The 15,110-nt window shown below is 51.0% G+C and overlaps 1 protein-coding gene across 2 annotated transcripts; it reads left to right on the top strand.

Moving 5' to 3' along the window:
- Nucleotides 1–3,668: 3,668 nt before the first annotated feature.
- Nucleotides 3,669–8,192, top strand: ERAL1 (Era like 12S mitochondrial rRNA chaperone 1). Of its 2 annotated transcripts, XM_025851167.2 has the most exons (10): nt 3,669–3,978; nt 5,334–5,461; nt 5,579–5,656; nt 6,056–6,102; nt 6,259–6,320; nt 6,492–6,604; nt 6,696–6,944; nt 7,085–7,234; nt 7,358–7,438; nt 7,590–8,192. In XM_025851167.2, exons 1-10 carry the CDS (start codon nt 3,696–3,698, stop codon nt 7,710–7,712), a joined length of 1,314 nt encoding a protein of 437 aa, XP_025706952.1. In that variant the 5' UTR covers nt 3,669–3,695; the 3' UTR covers nt 7,713–8,192. The 2 variants fall into 2 exon arrangements, 1 of the variants encoding a protein (XP_025706952.1); XR_012374410.1 differs by lacking the exon at nt 7,358–7,438 and having other exon boundaries at nt 7,085–7,310.
- The last annotated feature ends 6,918 nt before the right edge of the window (nt 8,193–15,110 follow it).

The raw sequence follows: 15,110 nt of genomic DNA, 5'->3' as shown, positions 1-15,110 counted from the left end.
CATGATCCTGGAGTCCCGGGATCGAGTCCCACATCGGACTCCCTGCTCAGCGGGGAGTCTGCTTCTCCCTCTGACCCTGCTCTCTCTCTCTCTCAAGTAAATAAATAAAATCTTTAAAAAAAAAAAGATTTATTTATTTGAGAGAGAGAGCATGCAAGCAGGAGAGACAGAGGGAGAGAAATTCAAGCAGACTATGAGCTAAGCACGGAGCCCAAGGTGGGGCTCAATCCCAGAACACCATTATCATGACCTGAGCTGAAATCAAGGGTCTAATGCTTAACTGACGCCCCTAAGCATCCTTTTTTTTTTTTTTAAGATTTTATTTATTTAAGGGACGCCTGGGTGGCTCAGTCAGTTAAACATCTGCCTTCAGCTCAGGTCCTGATCCCAGGGTTCTGGGATCGAGTCCCACATTGGGCTCCTTGCCCAGCGGGGACCCTGCTTCTCCCTCTGCCTGCCGCTCCCCCTGCTTGTGCTCTGGCTCTCTGACAAATAAATAAAATCTTTAAAAAGAGAGAGAGTGCGAAGGGGGGGGCGTGGAGGGGCAGAGGGAGAGAGAGAAGCAGACTCCCCACTGAGCAGGGAGCCGGAGGCGGGGCTCAATTCCAGGACCCTGGGATCATGACCTGAGCCGAAGGCATACACTTAACCTACTGAGCTACCCAGGCATCCCGAGATCAAGCATTTTTAAAATAAATGCTGATGAGAGGAATATAATACAGAGAGAAATTGTCTATATAGAAAAAAAAGATTAAAACAATTAGCTTTAAGATAAGGACATTTATTGAGAGCCTCCATTGTTCTAAATCATCCATTGTTCTAAATCCTAGATTCAAATGAACACATGATATTAGGTAGATGTGTTTATTATTTTCTTCATTTTACAGATGACAAAACTGACATTTGGAGAGTTGAAATAACTTGTCCAAACTCGCACAGCTAATAAGTAGCAAGTTAACATATGAACCCATGCAGTCTATTTCATTTGATTAGCCTCTCCTAATCTCACAAAATGCATTTCCCCACAATATCCTTGAAGGAAAATCTGGGGGAAAGAAGAGAATTAACAAAGCACTTTGACACATTTCCTCTAAGTTTTTGTGTCATCCCAGGGATTGTCCCAAGGTGTTATTTGTTGCCAATGCTGTAGTACTTAGTTTGTGTTCCTTGGGTGATTTTGCATTTATTTAATTAAGCTCTTCAACCACCATTTAACCTGAAATTGCCCTTCATCCTAATTACAGTTGAAATGGCATTTCACCTTAGTGTCCATGGAAGAAGATTCGTATTTTTCTGATTACCAGCTGCCCTGTATTAAGTGGTATTTTAACATCCAGACTATCATGTTCCAGAAAGGTTGTTTCCTCTGCTCATAGAGCAGGCAGCCTGAAAACTGGAGCCTGGCGCCATTTGCAAACCATTAGTGCATTTAGCTGCCAGTCTCTGTCAATCCTGTGTCACTCAGAGCTACTCTGGACACTTAGCCTCCACTCCCACAAGAGCAGCCCAGCCAGTTGGTTCCCACCATCCTCCCAACAATTCTGCTCTCTCTGTCCTATATCATCAATTTTCTCCTCTCCACCTGGTCACTGCCATGAGCAAACAAAAATCTCTGATCTTTAAAAAGAAAAAATCTTTTCTTAACCCGACCTCTCTCCCCCTCTTCTGTTACCACTCCCTTTTGCTCTGCTCCCCCGGAAAGATATATATATATTTTTTTTTTTCCTGGCTTCCCTCAATTACATCTCCTCTCATTCGCTCTTTTTTAAAGATTTTATATATTTGACAGAGAGAGAGAGCACAAGCAGGGGGAGCAGCAGGCAGAGGGAGAAGGAAAAGGAGGCTCCCCGCTGAGCAGGGAGCAAGACAGGGGGCTCGATCCCAGGACCCCAGGATCATGACCTGAGCCGATGGCAGACGCTTAACTGACTGGGCCACACAGGAGCCCCTCTCTCTCTTTTTAAGTAAGCTCTATGCCCAACCCAAGGTAGGGCTCAAACTCACAAGCCTGAGATCAGGTGCCACATATTCTACGGACTGAGCCAGCCTGGTGCCCCATCTCTCATTCTCTCTTAAACTCAATCCATGTAGGTTTTCACCTGGACCGTGCTACCTGAACTGTTCCTGTCAGGTCACGAACATCTCTCTCTCTCTCTCTCTCTCTCTCATCTCTCTCTCTCTCTCACACACACACACGCGCGCGCGGGCGCATGGCCTCCAGGACACAAGTCCTGTGAAAGAGATTTTTTTTTTTTTAAAGATTTTATTTATTTATTCATGAGAGACAGAGAGAGAGAGAGAGAGGCGAGGGAGAAGCAGGCTCCCAAGGAGCAGGGAGCCCGATGCGGGACCCGATCCCAGGACTCTGGGATCATGACCTGAGCTGAAGGCAGACGCTTAACCATCTGAGCCACCCAGGCGCCCCTGTGAAAGAGATTTTTGTCCACTTTCTTTTTTTTGGTTTGGTTTGTTTTTAAGATTTTATTTATTTATTCAGGAGAGACAGTTAGAGGGAGAAGCAGGCTCCCCACGGAGCAGAAAGCCCAATGCAGGACTCGATCCCAGGACCCTGGGATCACGACCTGAGCCGAAGGCGTCTAGACACTTAACCGACTGAGCCACCCCAGCGTTCCCCCATTTTCTTAATTCATGTATCCCCGCACCTGGACATGGCCTGTACATAGCATATGAATAAATCCCCATCCCTCCAATCCTCGCAACATTTCTCTCTCAATTTCAAGAGTTTGACTGAGAGGCTTCAAAGAATGACTAAGGCTTCAGGCCGCAAAACGACTTATATCAAGTTCCTCAGGCCGCTAAGGCAATCTGGGGGATTGTAGGTGACTACGCAGCGTCTTCCCCTTTCTGGTTTTTCTTCAGAAAGGAACGGCCTCGAGCGCCTGGGTGGCTCGGTTGGTTAAGCGACTGCCTTCGGCTCGAGTCATGATCCTGGAGTCCTAGGATCGAGTCCCGCATCGGACTCCCTGCTCAGCGGGGAGTCGGCTTCTCCCTCTGACCCTCTCGTGCTCTGTCTCTCATTCTCTCTCTCAAATAAATAAAAAAGAAAGAAAGAAAGGAATGGCCTCAGGGAGGAGATAGTAACGGAGGTTCATAGATGGGAAATCGGGTCGGCAGCTCTTCGGGAACACCGACCCGGGGAGTACTCCCTACAGGAGGCTCGTATGAAGCAATCATGCAGACTGTCGGAGAACGCTGCGGACCGCTGGGCCAAGCCAGGGGGATACTGGGAGAGAACCTGCAAGCCTGAAACGAGGGAGAACCAAAGCACCCGTTCTGGCTCTCACGACCTTTCCTCCTTAGATGCGTCAGTTTCCCCAGCTGGGAGAAGTCAGAAACTGAGAAAGATTTCTGCCGCTTGGCCTCACGGGAGATGTAGTCTCTCAGAAGCCTGGGCTAGAAGGACCTTTTACAAAACTTTGGTAGGAGAAGAAGAAAACAGGATGTGTATGGGAGTCCAAAACGATCATCATGTCCACGCAAACTCTAAATACACATTTTCCTTTTCCTTAGCCTCGGTCGTCTCCAGAGCAGGGTCCCCTCCATCACACCTCCAACATCCCGTGTATCTCCGCACTCTGGGCCAATCTAGCTTTCTCCTGCTCGCTCGCTTTTCTACCGCTCTATCCAATCGTAGGTGAGTTCCTGGTCAGTTCCCGGAGTGCCTTGCGGCTGTAATGGCTGCCCCCAGCCGGCGCGCGGCTGCGCTCCTTGGGGCGGTGTTAGGGGTCCGGCAGTTGGGCCCAGATGCCGTGAGGGAGTGGGGGGCCCGGCTCTCCTCGCTCTTTGACTGTCAGCGGAGGTGCGTGTCCTGTTTCGCGGGCTCCGCTTTCTCTGGTCCCCGCCTAGCCTCTGCCTCTCGCCGTTATGGGCAGAGCTCAGCCTTGGACCGCTTCCTTGGACTCTCTGAGCCAGACAGTTCGTTGACTTCTCACCCTCCCGGCGTGTCCATGCACAGAGGTAAAGGGCCCGGATAGGCTTGTCCCGGATTGTCACGGTTTTAGCAGTGAAGGTCCCGGGTCGGGGAAACTCCTCAGTCTCTGGGGATATCATCATTGTTCCTATATTGTGGAAAACGATCTTGAGGCCTCGATAGAGAGGCGAGCCTTGAAGGATCTCACAGGAAAGAGATACCAGGTTTTAAGAGTTGGGAGCCAGAGGGAACCGATATGGTCACAATCAGAGACGCTCACAAAGAGCAAGAGATTAAGGGCCACAAGCAAGGCCGAATTGTGGCTCTCTGCCCCGAGATGGGAAGCAAACTTGGTCCCATAAGTGCCCCATCTACTTGTCAAGAGACTGAGTTACACCTGGGAAATAGCACCCTCTGTTCTTCAAGTAGCTAGACTACACTCCGGTAGGGAGACTGCACACAAAAACTGGTCATTGTAATGCAGTTTTATAAGAAACTAATACTTACAAATACTGAGAAACCTTGTAGAGCCTTCATAACACCCTTAGTAGGGTGAGATTGTCCGAGCTGGAGGGATTTCTGGCATAGATCTAGCTGTACTTTCACACATGTACATATATTTATCAGGCACAGTACAATTCCACACAGTAATTGAGTATTGTGTAACCGCCAGGCATTGTGTTGATTGTTTCTACAAAATTGCCAATTGTCAAAAGAAGGTTTTTTTTTTTAAGATTTATTTATTTATTTATTTGAAAGAGAGAGAGAGAGAGAGAGCACATGAGGGGGGAGGGTCAGAGGGAGAAGCCGACTCCCTGCTGAGCAGGGAGCCCGATGTGGGACTTGATCCCAGGACTCCAGGATCATGACTCGAGCCGAAGGCAGTCGCTTAACCAACTGAGCCACCCAGGTGCCCCGTCAAAAGAAGGTTTTAAGTAGGTATTGTTAATACTATCTCCATTTTATTTATTTTTTATTTTTTTTTTTAAGATTTATTTATTTGAGAGAGCGAGAATGGGAGAGAGAGTACATGAGAGGGGAAGAGGGTCAGAGGGAGAAGCAGGCTCCTCACCGAGCAGGGAGCCTGATGCGGGACTCGATCCTGGGACTCCAGGACCACGACCTGAGCCGAAGGCAGTCGCTTAACCAACTGAGCCACCCAGGCGCCAATACTATCTTCATTTTACATGTGAGAAAACTGAGGAGCTTAGAGAAGTTAGAGAATTTGATACAATCATATAAACAAATTAATGGACAAGCTAAGTCTCAAAGCCAGGTCTCAGCTTCAACCTGGTCCACTAATCTTGTATTCCCTACTTCCTTTGTGGGCGGGTAGGACTGAGTACCTGACAAGGGATCCAGATTGCACTACCTCTCACTCCCCTCCTGCCCCCACACACAGATGAGCAGGATCTCCTCTTGGTCCATCGTCCCGACATGCCTGAGAACTCCAGGGTCCTACGAGTGGTCCTCCTGGGTGCCCCGAATGCAGGGAAGTCAACACTCTCCAACCAGCTGCTGGGTCGGAAAGTATGCTGCATCCTTGACACTCCCCCCGCCTCCCTTATCTCTTACTTTTTTCTCTTTCTTCATGAATTGTCCTGCAGTGATCTGGGATCTCAGTTGGGACTTCTTTGTTTTTGGCAGGTTTTCCCTGTCTCCAAGAAGGTGCACACCACTCGCTGCCAAGCTCTGGGGGTCATCACAGAGAAAGAGGCCCAGGTGGTGGGTACCTGCAAAGGAAGTCCAGGAAACTGGACAGCGGGTGAACTTAAGAGGGTCTCCCTTACAGTTAGACCTGAAGAAAATGTTAAATTCACTTTTCTGAGGGAAGGGGGTCTCCTCTTTCGTTAGGCCTAGTGCAGTTCTCTCTACTTCCCCCCTCTGGCATCTAGTCAGAAAGATCTCCTTCCCTCTTTAATCCTTCCTAATCTTCCATGTATTTACAGTCATCATTTTTTTCTTGGATCCTATCTAGAATTAAAACAGCTGGAGGGTAAAAATCTAAAGTCATCCTGGCCTAGAGTGGGTGCAGGCTTCTGACATCAATGGTGGCCTTTCTCTCACTCACCAGTTATAATCGTTCCATCTGGGGGGGTGGGCATCTCTCTTTCCTGATTTTAGATTCTACTTGACACACCTGGCCTCATCAGCCCTGTTAAACAGAAAAGGTAATAGTTGTGGAAACAGGTTTGTAGAGGAAAAGGTGTTGAGGAGAAGGTGAGGAGGTTCCATCATAGGGGCTGGAAAACCCCCTTATCATACCCTATCCCTCATTAGGAGTATACCAGTCATAAGACCCTTCCTGACCTAAGTTTGTCCCTCAGGCACCATCTGGAGCTTTCTTTGTTGGAAGATCCATGGAAGAGCATGGAATCTGCTGATTTGGGTTAGACTCATAATGGGAATCTGAAGCCCAATTTACATGGTCATGACCTCTTGTTCCTGGTAGTTTGGGGGATGGGGGTTGGCCCAGAGCCCATATCATGGACATTTTGGGGGTGGGGTGGGGAGAGAGTGGTCATATATTTGTCCTGCTGCCTACCCTGTCACCTTCTAGTTGTGGTCCTTGTGGATGTCTCAGACAAGTGGACTCGGAACCAGCTCAGGCCCCAGGTGCTCCAGTGCCTGACCCAGTTCTCCCAAGTCCCTAGCATCCTTGTCATGAACAAGGTGAGCACCACCTACCTGAAGAAGGGGTCTACTTTCCTCCATGGTGCCCATCTCACTGACCACACACCCTCTGCCCGTCCTCCATGCCCAGGTAGATTGCCTGAAGCAGAAGTCTGTTCTCCTGGAGCTCACAGCAGCCCTTACTGAAGGTGTGGTCAATGGCAAGAAGCTCAAGATGCGGCAGGCCCTTCGCTCACAGCCTGGCACTCCTTGCCCTAGCCCAGCAGCTAAGGGCCCAAAAACAGGGTCTGTGGGAGGCCCTCAGAGGATTGGCTGGCCCCACTTCCAGGAGATCTTCATGTTGTCAGCCCTAAGCCAGGAGGATGTGAAAACACTAAAGGTCAGTTAGCCTTGGCCATAGCCTGGCCTCTGATTTCTGCCATGTGAAGACAAGCCTCAGAGTCCCTCCTGGTAGTGAGAATGAGTAGGTAAGTCTTGGTTGGGACTGAGCTGCCCATCTACCCCGCTCTGTACCCACAGCATTACCTCCTGGCACAGGCCCGGCCAGGACCCTGGGAATTCCACAGTGGAGTCCTCACTAGCCAGACGCCTGAGGAGATCTGTGCCAACGTCATCCGAGAGAAGCTCCTAGAACACCTGCCCCAGGAGATGCCCTATAGTGTGCAGCAGGTGCAGGCACAATGAAGGAATCTGGGGGCTCTTCACCATGCACACACCCAAGACAGGACACCTGGGGCCCGGAGACGTAGGGATATGGGTCTGTCTGACTAATCATGATGTCTCCCTGTGCAGAGGACAGTGATGTGGGAGGAAGGGCCAAGCGGGGAGCTGGTGATCGAACAGAAGCTTCTGGTGCCCAAAGAATCTCATGTGGTAAGCCGGGTTAGGCTTGGAGAAAGAACCAGGGCATTAGGCAGGGGTTCTTCCTCCGCTGCTTGGGAGCCCTGAGAGCAGGCTTGTGTCTCTCTCTCTCTCTCTCTCTCTCTCTCTCTCTCTCTCTCTCTCTCTCTCACCCCACCCTCAGAGGATCCTGATTGGTCCAAAGGGGCACTTGATCTCCCAGATTGCACAGGAGGTGGGCCGCCACCTCATGGACATCTTCCTCTGCGACGTTCGGCTCCGCCTCTCTGTGAGGCTTCTCAAGTGACCACCCTCTGCTGCCTCGCCTAGGGTGTCTCAGCCAGAGCTGCTGGCAGGCCCACTGACCAGGACGGCCCCTGCCCAAGGACAGGGACTGGTGAGAGGCGTGGGCACTGCCTGCCTGGCTGACTGACTGACAGCTGGCTTGGCCTTACTGAGTCTGCCTAGCCCCTGCCTGACCACGTCTGTTGGAGGAAGGAACTTATCTTAGCTCAGTTCCCAGCTCATTCCTCTGCCTGGGGTCCCAGCTGCTTAGGTCTAGAAGTTGGCTCTTTGGTAGGAACAATGCCACCCCACTTCTGGCTGGCAGCGAACCCAGAGTTCCTCCCTGAGTTGCCAGTTTTAGCAGAGAGGGCTTTTTCCTATCCACTCAGTTCCTCTACCTTAAAGCCATGCATAAGAACCTGTGGGTCCTAAGTGAGATAGTGCCGCTCACTCCATCGGTCTCCCCAGTCTTGGATGATAATAAAATTAAAAAACAAGCATACTGGTTCTCATCTTTATTTCTTTTTTTTTTTTTTAAAGATTTTATTTATTTATTTGAGAGAGAGAGAGAGAGAGAGAACGAGTGGGAGGAGGGGCAGAGGGAGAAGCAGACTCCCCACTGAGCAGGCAGCCTGACGCGGGGCTCGATCCCAGGACCCTGGCATCATGACCTGAGCCAAAGGCAGACGCTTAACCGACTGAGCCACCCAGGCGCCCTCATCTTTGTTTCTTATAATCAGAAAGAGAAAACCCATTCCCTCACCCCGACCCTATTGTCTGAGCTGGAGTCTCCCTCCCTTCCAGTGGTCGGCTCCAGGGTCCTGAGCTCTCTTCTTGGCACGTATTCTGGGTACAGCAAGAGAACCGTTACCATTACTAAACTCAGTAATGGTAACGGTTTCCTCGCCATCCCCAAGTGTCCCGGCGGTCAGCAGGCTGTGATAGGCTGAGCGGCGAGCCCGGCGGGTTTGCAGCATCCCCTGCCCTCATCTGGCTCCAGAGCTGTGGGGACCCGGACTAGTACATCATCTATACTGTAGTATCTCATCGCAAACTTACAGTATATGATGATATCCCAGCCAGGGCCCTGCAGCAGGCACAGGGAGCGCTGTGGCAGGGAGGGCCAGGGACTGGGACAGAGCAGGACAGGTCAGTGCGGGACACAGAGCTCCCCACTCCCCACTCCATAGCTTGGAGAGCGCTGTGGCAGGGAGGGCCAGGGGCTGGGACAGAGCAGGACAGGTCAGTGCGGGACACACAGAGCTCCCCACTCCCCACTCCATAGCTCCTGAGCCAGCAGCTCCTTGATGGTTGTGGTCAAGGGCAGCCCGAGTCAGGTAGGGAAGGGGCCTGGCCTGGAGAACCCTGCAGAGCTAGGGTCTGTTGAGATCTCCTTGGGGACCCAGTGTCAGAATTAAACAAGCTAGAGATCACACAGTGAGGCAGAAGGTTCCCTCTGGTCAGACCAAAAAGCAGACAGACAGGCCCAGGAGAGGGTACTTACCTCCGGCTGGAACTGCAGACTGGGGAGGCCTTCAGAGGTAAGGAGGCCCTGACCCTGCCTCTCCACGCAAGCTGCTGGCCTTTTAATCCACTGGCCCCTCCCCTGGGTGGGGCACTTTCCCCTGGTTCTAGAAAGCCCCGCCTCTTAACCCTTTCCCTGTTGGACTCCTTGGAACAAGGGTCACTGGCCCCTCTCTCTCCTAGGCCCTTTCTCCCATAAATGTTATGGCCCTTGCTAAGACTAGGGTCTTTCACTCCTTTCCCCGTGAAGCTGATCATCTCTCTGCTGGGCCTGGGAGGAGGAGGAACAGCCTCACCCCATCCTTCAGGGTTTAATTGTTGGCTGTAGCCCAGCTGGTGGTGGCAGTCATGGTGGTGGCAGTGGTGGCGGTGAACTGTTAGTTGAAACTCTGTAAGGCAGGAAGGGTCCTGACAGCTGGATTCCTGGGGCAAGCTCAGGCTTAAATTTCAGTTCCTGGGCCCCTGCCTGTGTTTATGCTGAGCCCAAGGAGGGTAGACCTAGGCTACCTCTGCTATGGCAAGTTCCCCTGGGGGGACGGGGTCCTTGGCGAGTCATTTGAGGGCAGGGGAATTCAGGCTCTTCTGAGAGCCAGCATAAGAATGGGTAGGGGCCTGTTCAGAGCTCAAGCCACTTACAGTGTGAGCCTTGCAGTATTCAGTTCTCTGCCTCTGGGCTAGGCAAGATTCCTGGTGTGGAGACTTCTCAGAATGGGGGAGGGAGCTCTGTTTATTTTATTTTTTTAAGATTTTATTTATTTGAGAGAGAGAGTGAGAAAGAGCATGAGAGGGAAGAGGGTCAGAGGAAGAAGCAGACTCCCTGATGAGCCGGGAGCCCGATGCGGGACTTGATCCCGGGACTCCAGGATCATGACCTGAGCCCAAGGCGGACGCTTAACCAACTGAGCCACTGAGGCACTCCTCGTTTTTTATTTATTCATCTAAGAGAGAGAGAGAGATTGTGTGCCTTTGAGGTCCGGGGTGGGGGGGATGCAGGGTAGGAGGAGCTGAGGGAGAGGGAGAGAATCTTTTTTTTTTTCTAAGATTTTGTAAGAGAGACAGCACCTGAGAGGGGGGAGGGTCCGAGGGAGAAGTAGACTCCCTGCTGAGCAGGGAGCCTGTTGCGGGACTCCATCCCGGGACTCCAGGATCATGACCTGAGCCGAAGGCAGTCGCCTAACCAACTGAGCCACCCAGGCTCCCGAGGGAGAGAATCTTAAGCATACTCCCAGCTGAGTGCAGACCCCAAAGCAGGGCTCGACCCCATGACCCCCGACTGAGGCAACCAGGCGCCCTGCTCTTCCCTCTGGCACAATCTAACCTCCTTTGTTATCTAGTTAACTCCTATTCCCTCTTCATATGTAAGTAACACCTCTGCAGACTAGTTAAATCTACCTGTTATGGGCTCATTTATTTGTGTGATTAATCATTTAGGCAAATAATCACGGGGGCCTGGTTATTGGCCAATCATATCAAAAATATCTGACATGGAGCTAAACTCAATGTGATGGAGGAGAAAAACTTTGGCCTGGGGAGGCAAGCAAATAAAACTGTAGCTCTTAGGCAAGTCTTTTTCTCTCAGACCCTTCCCGTTCTCCTTGTAGACAGCAGTAACAACAGTCCCCAATTCAGAACTGTGAGCTAGGTGCCTAGCTACTGGCAAAGCACTTAGCCAAATGCCCTTCATGGAATATTCTTGAAAGCCGCTCAAGGCCATTGAGAGAGCCCAGGTTTAGAAATAACAGGCCCTGGGGCACCAGGCTGGCTCAGTCAGTGAGGCATGTGACTCTTGACCTCGGGATTGTAAGTTCAAGCCCCACGTTGAGTGTAAAGATTACTTAAAAATAGGGGCGCCTGGGTGGCTCAGTCAGTTAAGCATCTGCCTTTCGGCCCAGGTCATGATCTCAGGGTCCTGGGATCAGAGTCCCATATCAGGCTCCCTTCTCATCTGGGAGCCTGCATCTCCCTCTCCCTCTGCCTGCAGCTCCCCCTGCTTGTGCTCTCTCTCTCTCACAAATAAAAAATAATATCTTAAAAAAAATTACTTAAAATCTTAAGAGGGCACGTGTGTGGCATAGTTGGTTAAACGTCTGCCTTTGGCTCAGATCATGATCCCAGGGTCCTGGGATCGAGTCCCGCATCAGGCTCCCTGCTCTGCGGGGGGCCTGCTTCTCCCTCTCCCTCTCCCCCTGCTTGTGTTCCTTCTCTCGCTATCTCTCTTTGTCAAATAAATAATCTTTAAAAAAAATAAATAAGATCTTAGAAAGAAAGGAAGAAAGAAAGAAAAAGGGAGGCAGGGATGGAGGGAGGGAGGAAGGAAGCACGGGTCCCGAGTGACAGTCCCCACAGGCCCCCACATCCAGCTCTGTGACCTTAACCTTAGATGGAGTGCTCTCAGCTTCAGTTTTCTTGTATGTACAATGGGAGCAATCCATCCCTAGCTCCTATGGGGGTGACCAGGGTCATGTGCGTGCTCATCTCAGACTCCCAGGTCAGACTTAGTACCTGTGGAACCAATGTTGATGTCCTTCCCTTCTTTCCTCTGTCTCACTCACTAGCTGTTTGACTAGAGGCAAAGTGCCACTTCTCTGAGCTTTGGTGGTAACACATAGTTCACCATGTTGTAAGAAACGAGAAATATGGCTGAGAAACATTTACAAACCCAGGCACTCTAGCCAGGTGAGAAATTATCATGTGTCTGCTCCTTGCCCCCTTTCCTGTCCTGTGACCCCTCCTGCCATGCCACCTCTACTCAGAGACCCCACAGACAGGTCAGGCTCCTTCACCAGAGTAAAGGCTTCATGCACCGAGACCAAGATTTACGCCACTCATTGCCTAGGCTTCTGCCTAGTCCCTGCTTAGTCCTAAGACCAAAGATGAACATGGGCAGAAACCAGGGGTCCTGAAGGTGGAAGAGAGAGATATCTCAGCCAGCCAGAGATCCTGTGGCTTTGGCCTGGCTGGGGTGGAGGGTGCTGTCATCAGGGTGTGGGCTGGAGCAGAGTCTGAACCTGGGTGGGGTAGTCTGGGGACCCTGATAAGTGGACTTGGGGCTATCAGGGTGGAGGCCCTCTGCTTATCGGGAGCCTGCAGGGGCCACGAGGGCCTGAGGACACTTCCCGCCCAGAGCTGTCTCCTGGATGGCAGCCCTTCCATCCCTTTGCCTCCTTAGAACCCTTCTGGAAGTCCAGTGGAGACTCTGCCCCTTCCCTGGCCAGTATGGGGGTCGGGGACACAATCCAGGTCCTTGGACCTGGCCTTGCACTCTAAATTTTATTTATTTATTTATTTGAGAGAGAGAGAGCACAAGCAGGGGGAGCAGCAAAGAGAGAGGGAGAAGCAGGGAACCTGAGACGGGGCTTGATCTCAGGACCCTGGGCTCATGACCTGAGCTGAAGGCAGACGCTTAACTGACTGAGCCACCCAGGCGCCCATGGCCTTGCATTCTAACAACGGTTGCTTCAAATCAGGAGCTCCATTGGCTTTCCTGAGGCCAGTGTGGACTGGTCTCGGACCTTAATCTTCTCATGTCTAATTTCAATCCCTGCCGCAGCAGCTTTGAGCCTTTGACTCTTATTTTGATCTTCTTCAGATGAACTCCTTAAACCATATGGTGAATGACAAAGTTAAGGATGGTCAGAGCTACAAGAATCCTTCAAAATCATGGAATTCAAGTAATCCCTTTATAGAGGAGAGGAAACCGAGGCCTAGAGAAGGGGAGCGAATCGCCCCCCAAAGCTTCAGCGTCCCCTCCACCTCTCCACACCTGGGAACCCATGACCCTAAGAAGAACAGCAGCTGCAAGTACTCACACATGGACACACAGCACGTGGCACACACGTGCACAGCACACATGTGTAATGCCCACATAGATGCAGACACACAGAAATACACAGCACACATATTAAAAAACTAGATTCAGCTAGTAAAATTACTTTCAATTCCCTCGTCGTTACTCTATTAAGTTCCATGGAGTTGACAGTTTTGCACAATGATGGTGGCCAAATCATAGGGTCACTAGTGGGCTCAAAGTACAATCAACAGCAAAACTCATCCTGGAACCAAGGACTTTGAGAAGTTCCGGGAGGTTCTTGCTTTCCTGTTTTGCTTTACATGCTGGGAACCCAAAGCAAGAGGCTGGTGTAACCCCAGGAGCTTACCAGGTGTGAGAAAGAAAAGCTGGAACACTGTTCTAATCTTTATTCTCTATGTGGTAGATTGGGGCTTGAGATCTGGGGGACCTATCAGAGATGACTGCTTGGTTTCACCGTGGCCAGCCTGTGAAGCTTCTCCCAACCCTCCCTGACACCTGCCTCCTTCAGTCCAGGCTTTGAACCTGCTCGGTTGTCCTCATCACACGGAGAATTCATCTGATCCCTTATTTGTCCCCAACTACCCCGGGAACAGGCACCTTGTGGGATTCTTCTCTGTGGCCGCAGCACCCCTCACGGGTCTCATCCTGCGAGGTGCTCAGAGAGCACGTTTGCACTGGAAAGATGCTGACCCCGCAGACCGTGCTGGCGCTCAAGTACCCGACACACTCCCATACACCCTCCGGGACGCTCAGCCAGCCCCATGGGCACGTGTGCATGTCGCACAACGAACACAGATGCGGTGGGGTTTTAGCCCTGTCTTCTCTGGGGACTTTGCCAATGTCCGTCCATCAGTCTCCAAAAGATGACTACATGCCAATTTTATTTTTTTGATAAAGATTTTATTTTTATTATTATTTTTTAAAGATTGTTTTTATTTATTTGACAGAGAGAGACAGCGAGAGAAGGAACACAAGCAGGGGAGTGGGAGATGGAGAAGCAGGCTTCCCGCCGAGCAGGGAGCCCGATGTGGGTCTCGATCCCAGGACCCTGGGATCATGACCTGAGCCGAAGGCAGACGCTTAACAATGAGCCACACAGGCGCCCCAAAGATTTTATTTTTAAATAATCTCTACATCCAATGTGGGGCTCAAACTCATAATCCTGAGATCAGGAGTCACACACTCTGCTGACTGAGCCAGCCAGACGCCCCTATGGGCCAATTTTATTGTACAGAAACTGAGGCTCCTGGAGTAAACACATGGCCTGCGTGATCCGGTAAATTGGGAGATGAGGCAGGACAACTCTGTTCTCCAGACTCCAGGCCCCAGGCTTTGTGCACAAACTTGCTATGAATGAGGTGGATTTTGTGTGTGTCTCTGTGAGAACTTTTTGAGGTTTTTGTTTTTAAGTTTTTATTTATTTATTTGAGAGAGAGCTTGAGTGGGGTGAGGGGCAGAGGGAGAAGCAGACTCCCCATTGAGCAGGGAGCCCGACGCGGGACTTGATCCCAGGACTCCAGGATCATGACCTGAGCCGAAGGCAGATGCTTAACGGACTGATCTACCCAGGTGCCCCAACTTTTTGAGTTTCAAAGGCAAGAGAATCAGACCTGAGTTCTGGCCACTTGGTAATATGATTCTGAGCGAGTTGCCTCATCTCTCTGAGCCTTGGTCTCCTCATCTCTAAAATGGGGATGACAGTAATACCTCACGAGACCCTGGGGAAATTTGGCAAAAGAATGTGTGTGAAGCCTCTGTGTGACTCAGGATGCCCTCCTCACTCCCACTTGCTCAGAATCTCCCACCTGTCCAACCCCTTTTTGAGCCTCTTCCACAGCTGTTCCAACCCAGCAATAACCCTCTCTCTTCTGACTTCTGCTTCCTGTGAGCCGGGCCCTTGCCTGGAGCTCACATGCCCTGGACTCACACGCCATCCTTGGCTTGAACCAGAGCCTTAGCCTGTATAGTTCCGGGCTTGTGCCTTAGAGTTCTTCCTTTTCTTCCAGACCACCTGCCCCGGAGGGACTCAGAGCCCAAAGGGAAAAGCACAGCTCTGGATTTGTGAGACCCTGGACTCCACTCCTA

This window comes from Callorhinus ursinus, unplaced genomic scaffold, assembly GCF_003265705.2.
Source record: "Callorhinus ursinus isolate GAN/ISIS: 27379988/994484 unplaced genomic scaffold, GSC_fseal_2.0 scaffold34, whole genome shotgun sequence".
In the NCBI taxonomy this organism is placed as follows: Eukaryota; Metazoa; Chordata; class Mammalia; order Carnivora; family Otariidae; genus Callorhinus; species Callorhinus ursinus.
This window is presented reverse-complemented; position numbering and strand designations above follow the sequence as displayed.